This window comes from Microtus oregoni, unplaced genomic scaffold (genome assembly GCF_018167655.1).
Source record: "Microtus oregoni isolate MIOR12 unplaced genomic scaffold, Mior012 000128F_ref0000496, whole genome shotgun sequence".
In the NCBI taxonomy this organism is placed as follows: Eukaryota; Metazoa; Chordata; class Mammalia; order Rodentia; family Cricetidae; genus Microtus; species Microtus oregoni.
Window position 1 is genome coordinate 890,001 of NW_024544771.1, and position 20,371 is coordinate 910,371.

At 48.7% G+C, this 20,371-nt stretch overlaps 1 protein-coding gene across 1 annotated transcript in view; it reads left to right on the top strand.

The window, feature by feature from the left end:
* LOC121444494 (tyrosine-protein kinase transmembrane receptor ROR2-like) overlaps nucleotides 1-20,371 on the top strand; it is a 177,995-nt gene that overhangs the window by 130,255 nt on the left and 27,369 nt on the right. Inside the window, exon 2 of the mRNA XM_041646306.1 lies at nucleotides 15,752-15,829. Coding sequence (XP_041502240.1) covers nucleotides 15,752-15,829 — 78 coding nt within the window. The remainder of the gene's footprint in view (nucleotides 1-15,751; nucleotides 15,830-20,371) is intronic.

A 20,371-nucleotide genomic window follows, 5' to 3' on the forward strand; every position in this document is an offset into this window, starting at 1 on the left:
CCCCATGTTAGGATGCTTAATTTTAATTGGGCGTGTTAATTAGGTGAACCAAAAGGGGCTTTTGATTGCTGGACTTTAATACTTTGATAGCTGGACCTTGGTAGTAAGCCTCAGGAGGAGGGATTGGCCAAATAAGGGAATAGACTCTGGGGGCTAGGTTCAGGAATGCAATCTAGCTAGCGAGGCCAGGGGAAGGGAAAGAAGGGCAAGGCCTGCCAGAGCACATGCTCGATGAGCCAGTGTCCCCTTACCAAATTCTTCAGCTTTTCCTTTAAATTCTGGACCAAGCTCGTCTCTCCTGTGTCTAGAGGCACAGCATTGGGCCCTGAGGTTAGCCCTCAAGTTATTTTTTTGGCAAATGCCACCCATTCTTTCAGGCTACTCCCAAGTGCCCCAGATTGTCAGATCTAGAGAGAGCCCAGAAACCATGAAATGAGGGATGCCGTGGAGAGTGGTAGATGAGCCTCAGGCCTCGTGGCTGTTTGTGCGCAGGATGGGTGGCATCTGCTATGTCGAGCCATACACACCAGCTAGCCTGCTGAAATGCAAAGGGTTCTCTCGGAGTGGGAATTTTCTGCCTCTGGGGCTCTGAGGTATAAAATTGTTTTTTCGTTGTTTTTGTTGCTGCAGCAGGGAGTAAGGTCATCCTGTCCTCCCTCTGTGCTGGAAGCCGTCGGCAGCAGGCTGCCGCTGGCATGTGGTGTCTGCCTCAGAGGTGCTGGACGTGCTCCACGGTTGAGGGGGATCTGGCAGAGTCTAAAGTGGTAACGTTCCTTCTTACCCATTTGCAGTTCTATGTGGTGGGAGGTCTGGGTGCAGATTGTAAAGGAGGACTCTTCAGAGAGACCTCAGTCCCTCAGCAGGCAGGGCCGCTGAGGAGCTGGGGTGTCGGGGACCACAGGCCCGAGGGCAGGGCGCACGTGAATGCCTTCAGCAGACACAAGGACTGAGTGATGCGTGGCAGAAAGACGATTGCTTTGCTCCTGGGAGGAGGAGGGGACACAGCTGGTAGGCGCTACTCCACTTTTGGTGTGCACTCTGGGTAGAGCCTCAGAAACTTTTTGTTGGTGGGAGTAGTGGTTTAATTAAAAAACAAACAAGCTGAAAACAAACCAAAAACCACTGTTTACTCTCTTAGTGTGCAGGTGAGGTTGAGAGAGAATGTGTGGTTGTTGAAGTCAGTGGACTCACGGCAGTTGGTTCTGTTTCTGAGAGACCAGGAACTGGACAGATCCCTGGCAGGCGCACACACACACGTGAAGGGGCCAGTGGTAAATAAAAACGATGTCAAATCTGCAACTTCTTCACCTTCCTGACCAGGGACAAAGGCCTGGGGAGGTTTTCTTTCTCATCAGCGAGGCTTCTTTCGAACAACTAGTCCAGATTGTCAGATATACAAGGTTGGTCATGTGCGTGTTTACCTGAGGCTGTCTACCTACTATCTGCTGCCCTTTCTTCACTCAAGTTAATTGATCCAAAATTAGGGGAAGGGGACCTGCCCTCGGCTACCAAAACACTCAGATGTCTTAGGCTCTCCTGAGAAATTTGGATTTTGGTTTCTGGATCCCCTTCTCACTTTGTGGGGTGTCTTTGACTTTGTCTGTCTCTGTGTGTGCGCACGCTCACACTCATGCCTGACTCTTTTGATAAAGGTTTTTACTTGTTGCTTGCTTGCTGTTGTGTTTGAGAGCTTTCCTCCCTTTTAATCGCTCAGTTGTTAGAGAAAATGAATAAAGCTGGATGGGGGCCCTTTATAGTGACACCTTCACCATGTGGTTCCTGGGGGTCAAACTTAGGTTGTCAGGCTTAGTGGCTGATGTGGGATTCCCCTCTGTACGCTGTGAAAATGTGTTATTACCATTGGTTTAATAAAGAAGCTGCTTCGGCCTAAGGCAGAGCAAAATAAAGCCAGGCGGGAGATCCAAACAGAGATATAAAGAGAATAGGCAGAGTCAGGAAGATGCCATGTAGCTGCCGAAGGAGAAGGATGCCAGACCTTATCAGTAGGCCACAGCCTCATGGTGATACATAGATTAATAGAAATGGGTTAATTTAAGATGTAAGAGTTAGTTAATAAGAAGCCTGAGCTAATAGGCTAAACAGTGTTGTTATTAATATCGTTTCTGTCTTATTATTTGGATCTGGGCGGCCAGGAAACGTTTACAGGTGACAGCTCCCTTTACCTGCTGAGCCATCTCACTGGTACCCATTGCTTTTTTTAAAGTCTACCTCTTTATTCATCTATTTAATACATGTATTGAGGGCAGCTATGCGCCAGGCAGTAAGTGTAGTGGTCTGGGAATGACTTTGGGACATCTTGTCTTCCACCTGGTTGATGCAGGGTCTCTCGCATTATTTCCACTGCAGCTCTTCACTGCACACTCTGGGCTGGCTGGCTGGCTCGTGAGCGTGCAGAGGATCCTGTCTCTGCCTCCCATCTTGCAGTCAGCACGCTGGGATCACAGGCCAATCCACCGTGTCCGATGTGGGTCTGCACATCCGGCTTCCACATCGGTTCTGGGGACTGAACTCAGGTCTCACACAGTGCTTTTATCTGCTAAAGTCTCTCTCTGGCCCCAACTCAGAGACTTCTGCAATTGCTGTGATGGGACCCATCATCACCAAGGCAAGCTTGTCTGTCAGCTAGCTGTTGTCCCAGTGACTGGGGTCAGTTCCCAGTTCACACACCACATAGTGACTAAACACTGCCCTTTAAAGCTTAGCTTTATCTAATGTAAGACAGAGGCAAACGGGTGCATGTTCTGTGCACTCATGTACAACACACCCTGCACACACACACACACACACACACACACACACACACACACACACACACAATGTCAGTAAAGCTGTGACCAGGCCAAATCATAAGAAATGACGTGACCAGAATGAGCTAAGATGAAGAAGGAAGGAGGAGACTATGGATGCCTGGCGTCCTCTTGGATATCAGAAGTCTCTTAGGCAGAATGAAGAGTGGCTGCAGAGTTCAAGAGGAGGGGGCGGCTGGAGCTGAGAGACTGAGGAGTATATGGCCAGGGCCAGGGCAGAGGTAACTGGCCTGTTTCTGTCTGTCTGTCTCTTTCTCTGTGTGTATGTATGTTTGCGTGTGTACAGGACTCTGTTGGGGGGGGGTGCACGCACACGCATGCGAGTTCAGGGCTTTGGCTTTAAGTCTCATGTAGATGAGAAGATGCTGGAAGACTTTGAGTCCATGTTTTTCACTCAGCCATCCGTTCGTCTAAGGGGCACCCACGGAGCCATGCCCCAGGTTCTGGGCCAGGCGATGAGCAAACAAACACACCGACGCTCTTATACTTGTTTCGAAGGGGAGTCGGGAGCTAAGCAGATAAATAGCCCCTTTCCAGAGTGTCAAGGAAGGGCTAGGGCTCTGGCTCAGTTGGTAAAATGAACCACATGAACTGGGTGTGGTGGTCCACACCTATAATTCCAGCGCTGGGGAGGTAAGGGGAGGGGGACCAGAAGTTCAAGGTCATTATCTTTGGCTCCTTAGTGATTTTGAGGCTACCCTGACAAATGGTCTGTCCCAGAACGAAGAATAGGAAATATCAAGGAATGGGATAAAGCAGGGAGGTCGCTAGAGTTGTTAGGATATGTCCATGAGAAGAGGGTTGGGTGTTTTGGTAGGACCTGGGCTTTGCTTGAGGAAGTGGCCTTGTGAGCCATTTTAAAATTAGTTATGCATTGTACATACTATTGTTTATATATTCAAAGGTTCCTAAGTGCCAATTGTATATTATGGGGTGTTAGCATAGTGTGCACTCTCACCTAGTTACCAGCCACTCCAGCAGCTCCTAAAGAAGGGAAGTTTCCTCAGGATTCTACCCAGACAAGAGCCCCCTGTGGGACACGCTCCGGAGACCTCTTGAGAGACTTCCCCCTGCCTGGGCCTGAATGTGAGGCCTGAGTGTGAGTGGACTGTAGCCCTACTGGGTATGGGAATGCACTCTCTTACCCTGGCTTTGAAACTTTGGCCTTGGCATTTGATGCCTTGCATGTTTGAAGGACCCCAACTGGGTGTTGGTTTAGAGGTTCAGTCCAGAGGCCTTGTTGGAGGCAGTTTTTGTGAAGTCACGCAGAAAGGAGAGTAGCTGGAGCCTGGTGCTATCAGAGTAAATGGTGAGCTCTGGGAGTGTCTGGGAAGCAGAGCTAAAGACACTGGGTGCTGCTCTGGTACAGCTGAGGGTAAGGGAATCGGAGATAACTTCAGTGTCTGGGGCTTTAGTGGGGAACAGAGCGGGGATCAGGTCTCGGAAGCCACAGAGCTGCTGGGGAGCAGACTTGGGGAGGAGGCCAGATTCGTGTGTGGACATGCCGAGTGTGACTTATCTCTCAGACATGCACGTGAAGGTGGGAGCGGGCTATGAGAATTGGCTGCCTTTGCGGGGAGCAGTTCAGCCTATAAAGTTAACTTTGGGGATTGCGGCATCTCAGTGTCACTAAAGTGAGTCATCCAAGGGTCAAGGCTGGAGAAGGGAAACTTGTCTATGTAGAGGACTGGGGAGGAGGAGAACGGGAGAGAGACTGAGGCAGGTCTGTACAGGAGGCCATGAAGAAGGCCTGTGCATAAATGGAGAAGCATCAACTGTACGAGTATCCAACAAGACCATTATCAAACATGGCCATGGTGGCCATGCCAGACTGGGCCCCACACAGTGCCCATGGGCCTGACATACTGCTCCTCAGAGTGAAATGGCAGTCATATAAATACTCTGAGAAAAAGAAATGAGAAATTTATCTGGCACAAAATGGGGGCAAGTGGCTATGTCCAGCTACTGCTGGAAATGCCAAGGGAGGAGCTTGGGGTCACACCTACTCCAACTGCTGGCTGGTGGGGCTGGGCTTTCTGGCAGTGACATACCTCCATAAGGAGCTGGCATCCAAAGATGGGGTGAAGGTGTTTCTGTCCCCAGCAGGTGCTGGCGGCGAGTGAGACAATCAGTTGCCAGGACTGCTCTGCCTCTCAGTACATGGAGGCTTTTCTGTCCACCCAAGCATGTTCGTCATTAAGTCACTTGAAGCCAACATTAATATAAAGACCACCTTTGAGACAGTTGGTACCACCTCAGAGGGGAATAAAATGATGGCGTTGAAAGGGGCCCCACAGGAGTCACACCTGTTTCCTTCCCCCACGGCAGCTCCAAACAAGGACCTAAGTGGGAGTTGATGGCTCACGTGCAAGCCGGAATTAGAACCTCAGCGGCCCTCCTCACGTGGATGCCAGTCAGGGTCGAGTTGGGGCCAGCTCTAGAGACTCTGCCAGACCCTGAGAATCGTAAGCTGAGCAGGCGCTGCCCCCAACTGAACTCAGAACTGAAGTGTTAAGGACCTGACCTCTGCATGGTTGAATGCCTAGTTTGCTTGAGATAACATGGAGTGGGAATTCTTCCCATATAAGGTGCCCTTGTTCCTGTGTGGAGAGTTGCCTACCCGGCTGGCTTTGCTCGATCAAAGCTTTGTAGAGATGTAGCTTAAGTGGATTGCCCTAAGTAAAGCCTTTGGGTCTTGTCTTGGTCCTGACAATTCTGGGTCCAAGAACTCATCCCAGTGATGTAGTGGGGATAAATAACAGTGCCCATTACAGTCTGAATAGCATCAGCTTGCAATGTCTGTGTTGGTGGATCCTCACCTCTGGGATTCTGAACTTGACCTCAGATTTGGAGATAGGGTCTTTGCATATGTGACTAAGCTAAAATGAGGTCCTTGGGGACACTCCTCCCCTATCACTATGTGTCCTTTAAGAAGGAGGAATGTGGGGCTGGAGAGATGGCTCAGAGGTTAAGAGCATTACCTGCTCTTCCAAAGGTCCTGAGTTCAATTCCCAGCAACCACATGGTGGCTCACAACCATCTGTAATGAGGTCTGGTGCCCTCTTCTGGCCTACAGTCATACACACAGACAGAACATTGTATACTAAATAAATAAATATTAAAAAAAAAAAAGAAGGAGGAATGTGGGCACAGAGATGGACTGAGGTCGAGGAAAGATGATGTGGTTAGTCCAAAGGTAAAGAGAGACACCTGCAAGCCAAAGAGTGTCCTGGAGCAGGCTACCCGGGACCCTCAGAGCGAACAAACCCACCCGTACCTTGATCTTGAAGTCAGGGCCTGCAGAGCCATGAGAAAACCAGTTTCGGTGGTTTAAGCCATTAGTCTTAGCCAGATATGGGGGTACATGCTGTAATCCCAGCATCTGGGAGGCAGGAACAGGAGGGTTGGGAATTCCAGGCTAGCCTGAGTTACTTAGTGACATCTTGCCTTAGAAACAAACAACAAGCAAGAGAGTCACCAGAATGTGGCCTTTGCTATAGCTTTATGGGAAGGTAATATGGAAGCCACTTTTAGAATAATTATTTTATCTTTAATTATGTATATGTGTATAGCTACAGATATTCTCTGTTCTGCTGGTTTCCCTGGACTAGTTTCTCTCCACCCACCAGGTTCCACTCACTAGCTCCTGTAGCCACTTATGAAATAACCATTCTGAGGTTTAATATTAATTACATACTCTTTGGTCTATTAGCTCAGGCTTCTTATTTACTAACTCTTACATCTCATATTAACCCACTTCCATTACTTTATATTTTACTACGAGACTCGTGGTTTGTTACCTCTTGCTGCTTGGGTGGCTACATGATGTCAGCCTGACTCTGCCTTCTTTCTCCCTGCAATCAATTTAGTTTTCCTGCCTAGCTATTTTCTGCCCTGCCATAGGCCAAAGCAGCTTCTTTATTAACCAGTGGTAATAAAACATATTCATAGCATACAGAGGGGAATTAGGCATCTTTTGTGTGTCTGTGCATGTGAGTGCAGGTGCCCAGAGTGGCCAGGAGAGGGCATCACAGCCCTTGGAGCTGGAGGTACAGGCCATTGTAAGCCACCCCGTGTGGGTGGTGAGAACCAAGCTTGGATTTTCCACAAGAGCAGTACATGCTCTTAACTGCTGAACCATCTCTCCAGCCCCAACAAGAACTACTTTTAAAAGTTATTGCTGTTGAATGTATAAAACATGTCTTTGGTCCCAGCTCTTGGGAGGCACAAGTAGCTGGATCTCTGAGTTGGAGGCCATTCTGGTCTACCGGTCTATTTACCAAGTTCCAGACCCATCTGGGATACATAGTGTAACTTTGTCTCAGTGATAATAATAATAATAGCAACAATAAAATAATTTTAAAAATTGAAACTTCTGCCTTTGATGGTGTCAGATGTTCACCCCTTGAGTGTTTCTAGAATCAGGTCATAGTTGTCGGAGACCTTTCATCCCGAATAGGCTGAAGACTCTGGGGACAAAGGTGCCATCTCCCTACAAGGCATCCACAGATCCCTAGTGGAGCCATGCCACGCCTTATGCCCTCAACTGACCCTGGCAGGAGCCCACCTGTTACCTGATCCTAAAGACTCTATAAAGTAAACGAAGGAGTGTTTTTCCATGGGAAAAGGCAGTTTTGTGACTTGCTTTTCAGACTTTTGTTTCCAAATGCCTTTCTCCACCTCTAATTAAAATTCTCACAGATTCAAAGTGGGCAGTTGATGGCAGTGACTCACTTTCAAAAGACTCTTCTGTGAAAACCAAGTGAGAAAACACAGGAGCTGGGACTATTCTGCCGGCATTCCTGTTTGCCCTATTCCTGCTCAGTCTGGTGTAGAACACCACCATCCAGAAAGCAAGCCCCAGAGCCCGTGTCCCTGTGAAGGTTGGAGTCCCACCTCCCCCAAGTATATGGTAGGGCATGCCTGGCAATCCCCCTGCCTCTAACTGCCAGAAACCATAGTGTCAGAAAGAGAAAGTTCATGAAAGGCCCCAATTCAGCAGCTCTCGGGGCCTCTCTCCCTTCAGCCAAATATTCGCTGGGCTCCTGACAGTAGGCTTTTGTTGGGGGGCTCAGGGCGGTGAGAGGCAGAAGGTAGAAAAAGCTTTATGAAAGCAGATTCAAGGGATTTGAGCCGGTGTGTGGACTTGTTGGGAGTTTAGTATGTTTGCTGTAGAAGTGGGATCAAAGCCAAGGTCAGGCCGGCAAGAGACAGTGGTTATTCTATCTTCAGGTTGCTGAATTTTATATCGTATTTCTAAAGCAGAGTTAAGCAACCCTTTAAGGAATATAGAACCAGGGGCTAATATTTACTCGACTTAAAGTTAGACATAATGAAAATAAAGCCTTACAAACCGTTAAGACCATTACCGATTAGATACTGACAGCCCACCCGCCAGTGCTGCATGGGCTTCCCGCTGGCAGGGAAAACTCACGGTGTCACACTTAATAAGTGTTCCTGGAAACACGGTCCCTAGCCACCCACCGTCTCAAGACTTTGGACCTTGCTCATTCTAGGTAGTAATTTCTCTCCTCTGAACTCTTATGCTTCCAGCAATGTGCATATTCTTGGATTGCTGATTTTGTTATTGAGATAGTGCCATTTTGCCACACACAACCAGTGTTTCTGTCATGGGTTGGCAGGTGGCTACATTGTCTGAATTTCCACACAGCCTGCTCATCATAAGACCTATCCTTGCTCTCCGGAAGGCTTGCTGGCGTAACACACTCCAGTGTCTGTACCGACTCTTTCCTCACATCTTGGAAATTATCTTTTCATGGGGACCATCTCCAAGAGCGTCAAGCCTTGGAGAATAAACCCCTCACTAATTAAAAGGAGGAGGCTTTGAAGTGTGCACGGTCCTCTGAATCCGGCCTCTAATCACATCGCGGGGAGCATGCTGACTCACATCACCAGGTGAAGAGTCACAGATGAAAGGGCTGACGACAAAATGTGCCCAAAAAGAAGCGCCAATCAGAGCTAGCCTGGCACCGTGGATTCAAGTCCAACAGTACAGGCTGAACTTCATTAGCGAATTCTTGCCTAATTCTGTCTCTGCTCTTAATGAGAGCTAGAGGCTATGATGAAAGGAGCCCAAGAATCTCTCCTGGATGCTGTCACTCAGAGTGTCGCACGAGAGGCCACGCTGAAGGAGGGCCTGCAGGCCAGCGCTGCTTGACTAGAAGGCGGGTCATTCATTCAACATTCACACGCATCTGAGCAGGGCTCCCGGCAACTGCGTGCCCCCGTGTGACATGCCTGCTACATGCGTCCTCCGTGGCGACACAGAGCCTACTATTCCCGTTGGTTGTTGCAGAGATAGTGGTTTGTCCAACCCTGACTACAAAGGACATCCACTGCTAATGTGTTTCCAGAATATGCCACAGGTTGGTTCTGGAAAACTGGTGCCACCTAGCCAAGGGCAGCTACAGTGGGGTTCAATTAAAACCCTCAGCAGTCCCCTGGCTATTTTGTGTCAGCGTTTTTGTTGAAATGCCCCGTGAATCAGCCAGTAAGTAACACATGAAACCCACACGTCTGGGTCATGTTCTGCTTATTGGGGTCATGCTTGGATTATTTTCCCGGGATACTGTCATGGAACATATAAGATGTTGGGAGGCAGAATGCTTTAGACAGCTCTTTGTGATCTGCAAGGATGGAACGGCGAGGGAGAGTGTAACTAGCAGGACAGTACACCCGCATCCCGCACACCTGTCCCTCCCTGTCCCCTATTGGTTGGCATTTATATTAGCATGGGTCATTTGTCACCCAGTATGGATATGTTGTTCTATTTGGTTGGTTGGGTTTAGGGCTTCTTTTAAGATGGGGTCTCAACCTCCTCTGGCCTAGACTGCCTCGCTGCCTTGTCTCAACCTCCAAAGTGCTGGGATTACAGACGTGAGTCACGGTGCCTGGCTGAAATAGTACTCTTTAAAAAAAAGATAGAAAGAAGAAAGAAAAGGTCTTAAATTATGTGTCTATGTGTGTGTGTTCCCATGTGGGGGGTATGTAAACATGAGAGCAGGTTCCCTCAGAAGCCAGAAGAGCCTGGTGGATCCTCTGCATATGTGCCAAGTGTGTGCCTGATGCCTGAGGTTAGAAGAGTGTCGGGTATCCTGGAACTGCATGACAGACAGCTGTGAGCCACCGTGGGGGTGCTGGGAATTGAACCTGGGTTTTCTGTAAGAGGAACAAGTACTCTTACCTTCTGGGCATCTCTCTGGTTCCAATGTGTGAGAGTTTTCGGACTCGGTTAACTGAGGTGTGAAGATGCATCCTGCGTGTGAGTGGCACCATCCCATGGCCTGTGTTTCTGTCTTGAATAAAAAGATGAACACCAATGTTTACCTCTTACTGTCTTCAAAACTGCCGCCATGAGATTAGCTGGACCAGGGTTCTGCCACCATCCCTTCCTCTTCCATGGTGGACTGCACTTCCAAACTGAACTAAAAGTAAACCCTTTTCCCCTTACGTTGTTTTAAATTAGCATTTTTGTTTCAACAGTGAATGACTGAACCAATCCATCACCCCAAGTATGTCCACCCAAGTAACAGGGGCACAGGCATGCTTCACAGCCTTGCCAGCTGGCTGGGGACCGAGTCTTTGCACAACATAAACCCACATGGCTTTTGCTGTAAAGACCAACCGGTTTCTCTTGTACACATCTCCCTTATCCGAGGAGGATATCCTCCAAGACCCCAAGAGATGCCTGAGACTACAAATGAGTACCAGGCTCTTCTGTAGAACGTGTTTGCTCCCACGCACATATACTTGTAAAAGCCTTCACTCTATAAACTAGGTACAGTGAGAGATTAATACCAGCAACTGGTATTAAGATGGGCAGCTATAATGGTTACTGTAGCGTCATAGAGCTGTGTGAAGGGTCTCTCTTCTCACGCCTTATCTCACTGTACCGTACTCACTGCTTTGGTGTTGATATGAGGTGGTATGTCTCCATGGTGAGATGCAATGAGGGGAACGAGGAAGGCATTGTGACGTAGGCACACAAAGGCAGACAGTATGGTAACTAATTCCTCCATGACTAACAGATGGCAGGGAGGTCATACCGTGTGGACACACAGACGATTTCTTTGTGATAGCTCAAGATGGTATCACACTGGCCACAGCTGCACACAATTCAAAGCGTATGAAGTATTTATGTGTGGAATGCTTGTGTAATATTTTTGTACTGGTTGACTATAGGTGACTCAGACACTGTAGAGCTCAAAACTGGAAACAGAGGGAGACTGTTGTACTCAGGATGGGAACACTTTCTGGGCACAAGGACCAACCACCAGCTAACTTGGGCCAGCAATAGGTACTAATGTGGGTCATTGTGTGGAGTTGATAGAAAGCCATTCGGCCATGAGCAGAGACTGACTGTTGTGTGGTCATGGGGTGGAGGGACAGGGGAGGAAGAGGTACAGCTGACGTGTGTTCTTCGAGTTACAGGAGCTGGGCGACCCCCATCATGCTGTTGGGAAATCCAGCCTCCTGTCCACCAGTTTCCCAACTCTAGCAGCAGGAGTGTGGCTGTGTTGGGCTTGTCCACCACAGGAGCCCATGTGTTCCTAGCCTCACCCACCGTGCACCAGTGATCACCTAGTCACCTTGTGCTTCCCATCCTGGAGCCATCTGGAGTGTCTCCCATCCCTCCCGTGCCTTTTGTGTATGGACATTTCTGACCTACCAGTTGAGCCGTTTCCCAACCATGCAGGACGGTGGGCCTCATTTAAATACCTCTCCTCCCCACTTTTTTCCGTTTTGCTTCTACAGGCTTGAAGAGACACCTGGTTTATAATCAGAGTGTCCAGCGTAGGGAAAGTGTAGAAGGCTCAGTGATGATCAGGAGGGGGTGGGATCAGGGTGACTGCTGACGGGAACAAGGTCGCTTGGTGATGGTGTGAGCAGGTGATGAAAGTTCTGGAATTTGATCATGATAATTTGAACTGGCAACAACACCAGCCAGCTCAGTACTACTCTAGGTGTGGGGTAGGGTATGGGTGCTGTTTTTATCTGTTCTTTCCGGGTTTCCTTCATATTACACTTAGCCCCCTTTCAAGGCCAGGAAAGGCCTTCTTGGGCCCTGACCACACTTCTCCCCATCTTCCAGTTTAATCTCCTTCCCTGTCCCAGTTTACTTATCATTTTCAGGAGGCCATAGCGCCTGAAGTGGGGACATTTCTCCAGGCCTGAATATTATGTGACTTTTAATTTTCAAAATATGGAGTGCCTACCTTTTTTTTTTTATTCCATTAGAAAATAATAGAAGAGTCCATTTCTGCTGAAATGGATGGTATGAGGATTCTAGGGTCTCATCACCCCGAAATATAGCTACCCGTAATTTACAGAGGAAACCGAACCCCTGGATCCTCTCACATCTGAGTCCCGGAGCTTTGTGTGTTGCAGGGAAGGGGTGTCCATATTCATCATGCCAGATCCAGCACCTAGTTTTCTAATTATGTGAGTACTACTTTTATTTGCTTAGATGTCCTCATTGGCATAGCATGTGAGGTCAGAAGGGACAAGAGCCAAATCTCAGTGTGCAAGCGAAGGGCAAAACAGTCCCAGGGATGCCAGCCTTGAGTATCCACTGTGACTCTCACTGTATGCCACTACTTTGCAGGTGGCACCCACTCAGGAGCACACCTCTGTGTCCCCTTCCGTGTCCCCTTCCAAAGCTGACCAAGCTGAAGCTGGGCTGCCCTACCCCCCACCAGTGGAATGGATGCCAGCTCTTATTTTGTGCCAGGGTGGATATCCATTTGACCGTTTCACACCATTTGTGGGTTTCCAAGAAGCTGATACCTTCTCTGCCTCTTGCGTTGTATGTGTGCACAGTGTTGGCGTGTTTGATCTCGTGCGGTCTCTTGACCTTTAAGCCGTGCTGAGTGACAGCTAGCAGAGTGCACCACTTTGAACCTTGGAGCTGAAGTGCAGTTCTCAGGAGGTGTCTGTTGACAGCCCTATGTAGTTTCCACGGTTGCCTTTTTTAAGAATTACGTGTGCGTTAATGCGTGCGTGTGTGTGAGTGCATGCGTGTAGAAGCCGGTGAACAAACCTTGACCATCACTCGCTCCTCAGGTGCCCCCGACCTTGATGCTTGTGACAGGCTCTCTCACTGTCCTGGAACTCAGTAAATAAGCGAAGGTAGCAGGCGAGCGAGCCCCAGGGACCTGCCTGTCTCCATTGCTCCGGCACTGGGCTTGCAAGTGCTCTACCAAGCCTCTTTTCTTTTCTTTTCTTTTCTTTTCTTTTCTTTCTTTCTTCCTTCCTTCCTTCCTTTCTCTCTCTCTCTCTCTCTCTCTCTCCCTCTCTCTCTCTCTTTCTTTCTCTTCCTTCCTTCCTTCCTTTCTTTTTTTTATATAAGTATATCAATTACTTGTTACATAGGTGCAGTAGACATGGATCATGGGCTTCTGGGAATTTTTTTTTTAAGTATTAAGTGTGGATTCTGGGGATCAAATTCAGCTCAATTAAGGGTACATCTCTCCAGCTGCCCCATCTTGGTTTTAATGGTAACACTACAGGTTCTTTCTCCCTATCTCAGCAGCCGCTGGGCTCTAGCTGTTGTGAGATCAGCGTGCCTGCTGTTGGTCCAGGGAGGCCTGATTGTCCCCAAGGGATGTGTAGGGTTTTGAGGGCAGGTTTAAAGAATAAAGACATTAGTTCCCAACAGTGGGCTGGAGATATTTTATGAAAAATGGTGTAGGTGACTTTAACCAGGGATGCTGGGAAGACGATTAGGGTAAGGCTGGTCAGACACTAGTCTGCCATGCGGGTGGGAAGGAGACTAGGCCACAGGCACCAGAGTTTGCCATGGATTTTGGAAGCCCTGTGCTGTGAAAGCCATCATCCCAATGGAGAGATGAAAGAAGCAGCTTAGAGACGTGTGCATTCAAGAGTAAGTGAGCCAGCATCTCCTTGGTACAACAAACTGAAGAATTTGGTCCCTCGGCTCTGCCTCAATCACAGCCAGACCTTTATTCCACCAGGCAAAGCTTCCTCCTACAAGGTCTTGGAAGTGAAGTTACTTATACAGTTCTTGGCTAACCCGAAGTCAGTCACCCAACACCAAATTATAAGCTTTGACATTGTAACACAATTACTTTTTATTGCTGTGTGGGAGAAAGAGTTGATTTTGGCTCATGGTTCCAGAAGGAGAGTCCATAATGGCAAGGAGGTGGGGGAGGGGAGGAAGGCATGTCAGGTGGCTAGAGCAGGAAGCAGTGCAATCACTTTAACCACAAATGGGAAGCATATAAAGCAAACTGGAAGTGGAACAAGCTATAAACTCTCTTTCCTTTAGCAAGGCTGCCCCCCACCAAGTTTCCATAACTTTCCCAAATAGCACCACCTGCTGGAGACCAAGCGTTCCGCTGCTGAGCCTATGGGGGACTGCTCGCTCAAAGCATGCCAGAGAGGCTCTCTTGAGTTACGGTCAGTATACATAAAGTGATGGGAACCATTTTCACCATCCATACTGCCGGGCAGTAGCGTTCACCATATCTGGTGTCATGCAGCCATCTCCATCTCTCTCCAGAATGATTTTCTTCTCCCTAAACTGAAATCATGCTCCCCATTCTGGGGAAATACTGGCTCCCCATTTCTGTAATCCCAGAACCTGGCATCTGCCGTTTTTTCTGGCTTCCATGACTAGGGGCTCACATGAGTGCAACCACACTGGATTCCCCCTTTTGTGCCTGGCCTGTCCAACTTAACAGCAGTGCCCTCAAAGGTCCCCCTACAACCCCCTGGGTCACAGCCCATCTGCTGTAGTCTTTGATGCTTTTAATCCAGGTCTGAATAGAAAGTGCTCGTCACCCCAAGCCTCACCGCACTTTACCCTGAGCCACCAGGACGCTGTTGAGTCCTCGGGGTAAAGGCTGGAAGTGAACACGATGGGTTGGTGGGGCAGTTGGGAATTGGGGAGCTATTGAGAGCTTCTTGTGACTTCCTGGTTTGGTAGTGCACCTGCCCCTCCCCCTGGCTGAGTAGCACCGAGCCTCTTCCTATTTGTGTTTGGAGGTGAGAAGTCAATCCAAACAAACCGAATCCACACTGTCCTTAGTGTTCAAGCGAGTTGGGCAGCTCTGCCAACAAGCTCGCTCTGTGCTTCCTGGGGTGGATAGTTGTCCTGTCGGAGGTGGTGTTCAACCGCCCTTATAAAGAGAAACACGTTCCTGTCATTTACAGTTTTAAGAACGTCACACTTGGTCCGGGGATGTTGAAGGGATGAGTTGCTTAAATTTTTAAATTCTCAGGGCCTGGGGGACACACACACACACACACACACACACACCTGTCATCCTAGCACCTGGGAGGTAGATGCAGGAAAATCAAGAGTTCCAGGCTGCCTTTTTGGCTTTCTAGTGAGTTTGAGGCCCAGGATGACAGAAAGAAGGGAAGGCTCTGAATCTTAATTACCTGGACCGTCCATGCAGACTAATTCAGAATCCTTTATTTTAATAACCAGCCCTGCCTTTCTTTGTCTTCTTACTTGTTCTCTCCCCCTGGTGGCACAGAGGCTTCTTCCAAGTCCTATTGCTCTGTGGTTGTTGTTGGGATTAAATTAAAAACCACTTTTTTTTCTTTTTCTTTCTTTATTTTTTGGTTTTTGAAACAAGGTTTCTCTGTGTATTCTGGCTGTCCTGGAACTCTCTCTGTAGACCAGGCTGGCCTCGAACTTACAGAGATCCACCTGCCTGTGCCTTCCTAGTGCTGGGATTAAAGACATGCACCACCACCACCCTATAAAAACCACTTCTATAATGGCAAGAAATATGATTATATGAAAGCCAATAGAAAGTGCCATGGCATTTCTTTGCCTGCATTTGCTGCTGCTGGGCAGACTGGCACTCACAGTGTCTGCCCTGGTGGGAAGCCGCGTCTCATGTGTGTGTGTGTGTGTGCTCTTCTCCCAGGTGAAGTGGAGGATTCAGATGCAATTGACACCTTGGGACAACTTGATGGACCGGACAGCCCACTTCCCACTCTGAAAGGTAAGATAGAAAGTCAGCTAGCTGTCCTTGCTGTGGGTATAGAATATCACGGGGTGTCTGCTTTGCCCTTGTCACTGGGGGCTAGACCTGCCTGATTAAGCAGAAGGTGGTGTCCCCTGCTGGGGCTGCTCCATTGCTGGTCAGGTGAGATCCCTACCTGAAGTCTTTTTTTACCCCCAGGAAAGGCTTTGGGGGCTGATGAGGCTGGTAGGCCCACAGGTGAAGCTGCAGGAAATATAGCTGACTGGGAGGAAGGGGCCTTAGGGTGCTCAGAGGTTCTGAGCAGGGACTCAGAGGCTGGCCTCCCATCTTGACCATTTGTTAAGTAGCTGCAAACAACCGTCTCTCCTCCCCATTTGCTTTACTCAGTGAAACAGCCACGTGGTGGTATCTCAGAGGGTGGCACTCTTCTGTGCTGCCATCTGAAAGAGGATGCTGTGTTCCTTTGTGGGGGCTTCCGTCCTCCATGGAAGTTTGCTGTGGGCACCATGGTCTTATTGGCAGAGCAAGGAGAGCAGCATGGTCTACTTCTTGAAGAAGCAATAGCTTTTCTTTCCTTAAATAATCCGTCAGCTCCAATGTGTGCCGTCCGGGCGCTTAGGATGTGGGCTAACCAGTGGAACATGGTTGACCAAATAGGAGCCGCATCCTTCAAGAAAACTGGCTCTCTCCCAGCAGCCACCAGCCGTCTCATAGCTCCTCAGGAGCTGAGGCTCACAGACCCCTCCCCACTCTGTACCGGGATGTTGACCAGCTTGTTCCTGTGCAGGTCACCACAGCTGCCCATGAGCACAGCAGCCCTGCTGTATCCAGAAGGCACAGCTTTACTCTGGCCGCCCTGACTCCTGGCTCTTAAGAGTCTTTCCACCTCCCTCTTCTGCCACGGTCCCTGAGCCTTATAGAGGAGTGTTGTGTTAGTCGGGGTTCCCCAGAGAAACAACACTGATTTGTTTATGGTCTGACAATTCTAATAATAAGTAAGAGTTTCCTTCTTCCATGTCCTTTATATAGGCTGCCACGAGAAAGTATGGCCCAGTTTAAAAGTGGGTCTTCCCATCTCAAAAGATCCAGATTTAGAGTGGGTCTTCCTACTTCAGTGGTTCAGTTCAAGAGCAATCCTCCAGGCCTACCCATCTACTTGGATTGTAGTTCATTTTAGACATAGTCGAGTTGACAACCAAGAATAGCCATCCAGGTGCGATGTGGATGTTTCATTTGTGTCCCACGTCACCTGTTCTCTGCACTGTGACCAGCTGTGAGTCCTTTGTTGACCACCACCCACTGCACAAAGACTTTCTTCTGCTGGGGTCTGAGAGCTGTACTAATCAGGGTACAGAGGTAGGAACTTAGAGGGCAGTTTGATACAATGTCAAATCAGCAAATTGTAGTAGGTTCCCTGCTGAGGCCCGTGAGTGCCCCAGCCATGGGTTCTTGGCCAGACTTGCAGTACGAGGCATGTGTTTCCTCCTGTGCAGCAGGTCTTAAATCCAAGTGCAAAGCGGTTGGCTGCACCTATAACCTTTGTGCCGCTATTGTGCCCATGGGTATATCTTGCCGTGCAGATGTTACTGCAGTTCACAGAGTTCACAGCCGGGTAAGTGGGTTGAAGACTGACTCCCTTTCCCCTCACCAGCCTGCACAGCACCTTTCGGTACTGAGAAAGATGGCCAGGAGGGAAGAAGCTTCCTGGACAGTGTCCACTTAATTTCTCAAGTTCTCTGTGTGCCCCGTGTATGTGGAGTCTTAAGCAAGATGGTCTTGCTATCAAGTTCTTGTGGGCAACAAAGAGCAAGGGGAGAAGCTTGTATTGTTTGGGGGAATCTCTAGGATTTCTCACCAACAACTTAAAGGGAGATGTCCCAAACCTGGCACTGGCCTTTTTGTTTGACAAACAACCTGTGGCTTCTGGGGTGAGCATAATCCAATTAAGCTCTTCTTTATGGAAAAAAAGTATGTTTATATATGTTATAGAATAGTAGGTTTCCATATGCCTTCTCCAAACAGTCTTCAAGTTAGTTATCCCTTGGAAGGGTAAGTCAGAAGAGGGGGAATGACAGCTTTTTTAATTGATGTATTCTCACCATGTATTCGTTGTGTCTTTGTCACTGTAGCTACCATGCCAGAATCCCACAGCCAGGGCAGGCACGATGCCAGACATTCATTTGCTCATAGTTCTGAGTGCCAAGAAGGAAAGGTTAAGGCTGGGCATATAGGTTTGTGGTAAAGCATGTGTCTAGACTGTTAGGCCTGAGTTTGATTACCAGCACTAATAAAAGAAAAGAAGATTCTGTAGGGGAAATTAAAAGATTAAGCATTTCAAGGAATGAGGCCTGATATAAAATTTCTATTAAAAGAGTTGTTGTGGCTGGAGAGGTGGCTTAGTGGCTGAGAGCCACTGGCTGCTCTTCCTGAGGACTCCGGTTCCAGGGGGTTCTAACGCCCTCTTCTGGCCTCTGTGTGCACTGCATGCAAGGGGTGCACAGATTACGTGCAGCAGAACACCCACACGTATAAATTTTAAAAGCAACCCTAAGAGGACTTTTGTGGGTGAAACAGCATGTGGCTGTGGTCTCAGTTTGGAGGATGAGGTGGGAGGATTGCTTGAGCCAGGAGTTTGAGGCAAGTCTAAGCAGCATGTTTCCAAACAACCTTAAACAAAACTTGCAGAGAGGGTGTGATTCAGTGATAGAGTGTGTGCGTGGCACGTGCAGAGAGGGTGGGATTCAGTGCTAGAGCGTGTGCGTGGCGCATGCAGAGAGGGTGTGATTCAGTGCTAGAGCGTGTGCGTGGCGCGTGCAGAGAGGGTGGGATTCGGTGATAGAGTGTGTGTGTGGCACGTGCAGTCTTGTGTTTGGTCACCAGCACCAAAGCAAAAAATGACAAACCAATCACATGATGAGTCTTAACCCCTCCTCCTTTGACTTTCCTCACAGGACAGTGCAGCTCCTCACCCTCCACCCCCAGCACACAGCTCTGCAGGCTCTGCATACGTGTGTGTGTGTGTGTGTGTGTGTGTGTGTGTGTGTGTGTGTGCGCGCTGTTTTTCTCTCCTGATGTAGCCATGCACTCTTCTCAGCTCTGAAGAGTCTGTGAATCATGAACAGTGTCTACCCAGCCCTATTCTTGTTTTCTGTGCTGAGTCCAACCCTGCTCCAGGTTGAAGTAACAAAGTTATTTCTCGCAAGAGCTGGTCCCAGACTCTGCAACAGCTCCTTTTGCTAAAGGCTCTTGAGAATCACCCTGACATCACTGGGAAGGCCTGCCTCCCAGTGTGTATGTGTGTGTTCGTATAAGCACACGTAGGAACACCCTAACTAATGTCCACATGTGCTCAGAGAACTGAGTTAGAGCCCCATGCATGTTTAGTGTGTGCTTTACTGCCAAAATGCACCCTCAGCCTTGTCTGGTTTCTGAATAAGATAGCATCTTGGTCACTGTAGCTTAACCAGACCCCGACACCACCTGGCACATTGCACTTACCCATCCATTCTGCTTTGTTGAATCCTTTGATGCCTCTCATTTTGATAAGGAAGGGGTCTTTTTTTTTGTTTGTTTGTTTTTTTGTTTTGTTTTTTTGTTTTTTGAGACAGGGTTTCTCTGTAGCTTTTGGTGCCTGTCCTGGAACTAGCTCTTGTAGACCAGGCTGGCCTCGAACTCCCAAAGATCCGCCTTGCCTCTGCCTCCCGAGTGCTGGGATTAAAGGCGTGCGACACCACTGCCCGGCAGGAAGGGGTCTTAGTTAGGTTTTTATTGTTGTAAAGAGACACCATGACCACAGTAACTATTATATAGGAAACATTTACAGTTCAGAGGTTCAGCCCATCATGGCGCGGAGCATGGCGATATGCAGGCAGGCATGGTGCTGGAGACATAACCAAGTGCCCTACATCTTGCAAGCAACAGTCAACTGACTGTCACACGGAGTGAAGCTTGAGAAAAAGAGCTTAAAGCCCACCCCCATAGTGACACACTTTCAACCGAAGGTGTGGCCTAGATTAAAGGTATGCCCTTTAGCCTCAAGGTCTTCCAGCCCTCAACAAGATCACAGTTCCTCCAGCAAGGCCACACCTCCTAATAGAACCACTCCTTAGGAGCGTTTGGGGACCAGATATAGTCAAACTACCACAGAAGGTCCATGTGCTCCATGACCCAAGCTGAAGCCGTTCCATGTGGGGACATGGAGAGAATACAACAGTGGAGAACACTGGGATGGGTAAGAGAGAATAGGTGTCACCAAGTGTGAGTGCTGCAGCGATTTAGAGAGAAGGGACACCACGCCTCACGGAATGACTTGTAGAGACCCAGAGAAGACCTGGAAGCTCTGCATTTCCATGTGGAATTCTTCATTCTTTAGCACTAAGTGTTTTATAACTGGGCAAGTGGGGAAAAGCTTTATTCAGCCCACGAGAAGTCTCACTGGTAGCTTGGGGGATGAGCTGTGACCTTTTAAGGAATGTAGTACTTAGCGTTTCTGCTGATACTGGTTTCCATCTGGTCCACATCCAGTAGCCAGGCAGAAGCTTGAACCTGCCAGACAGCACG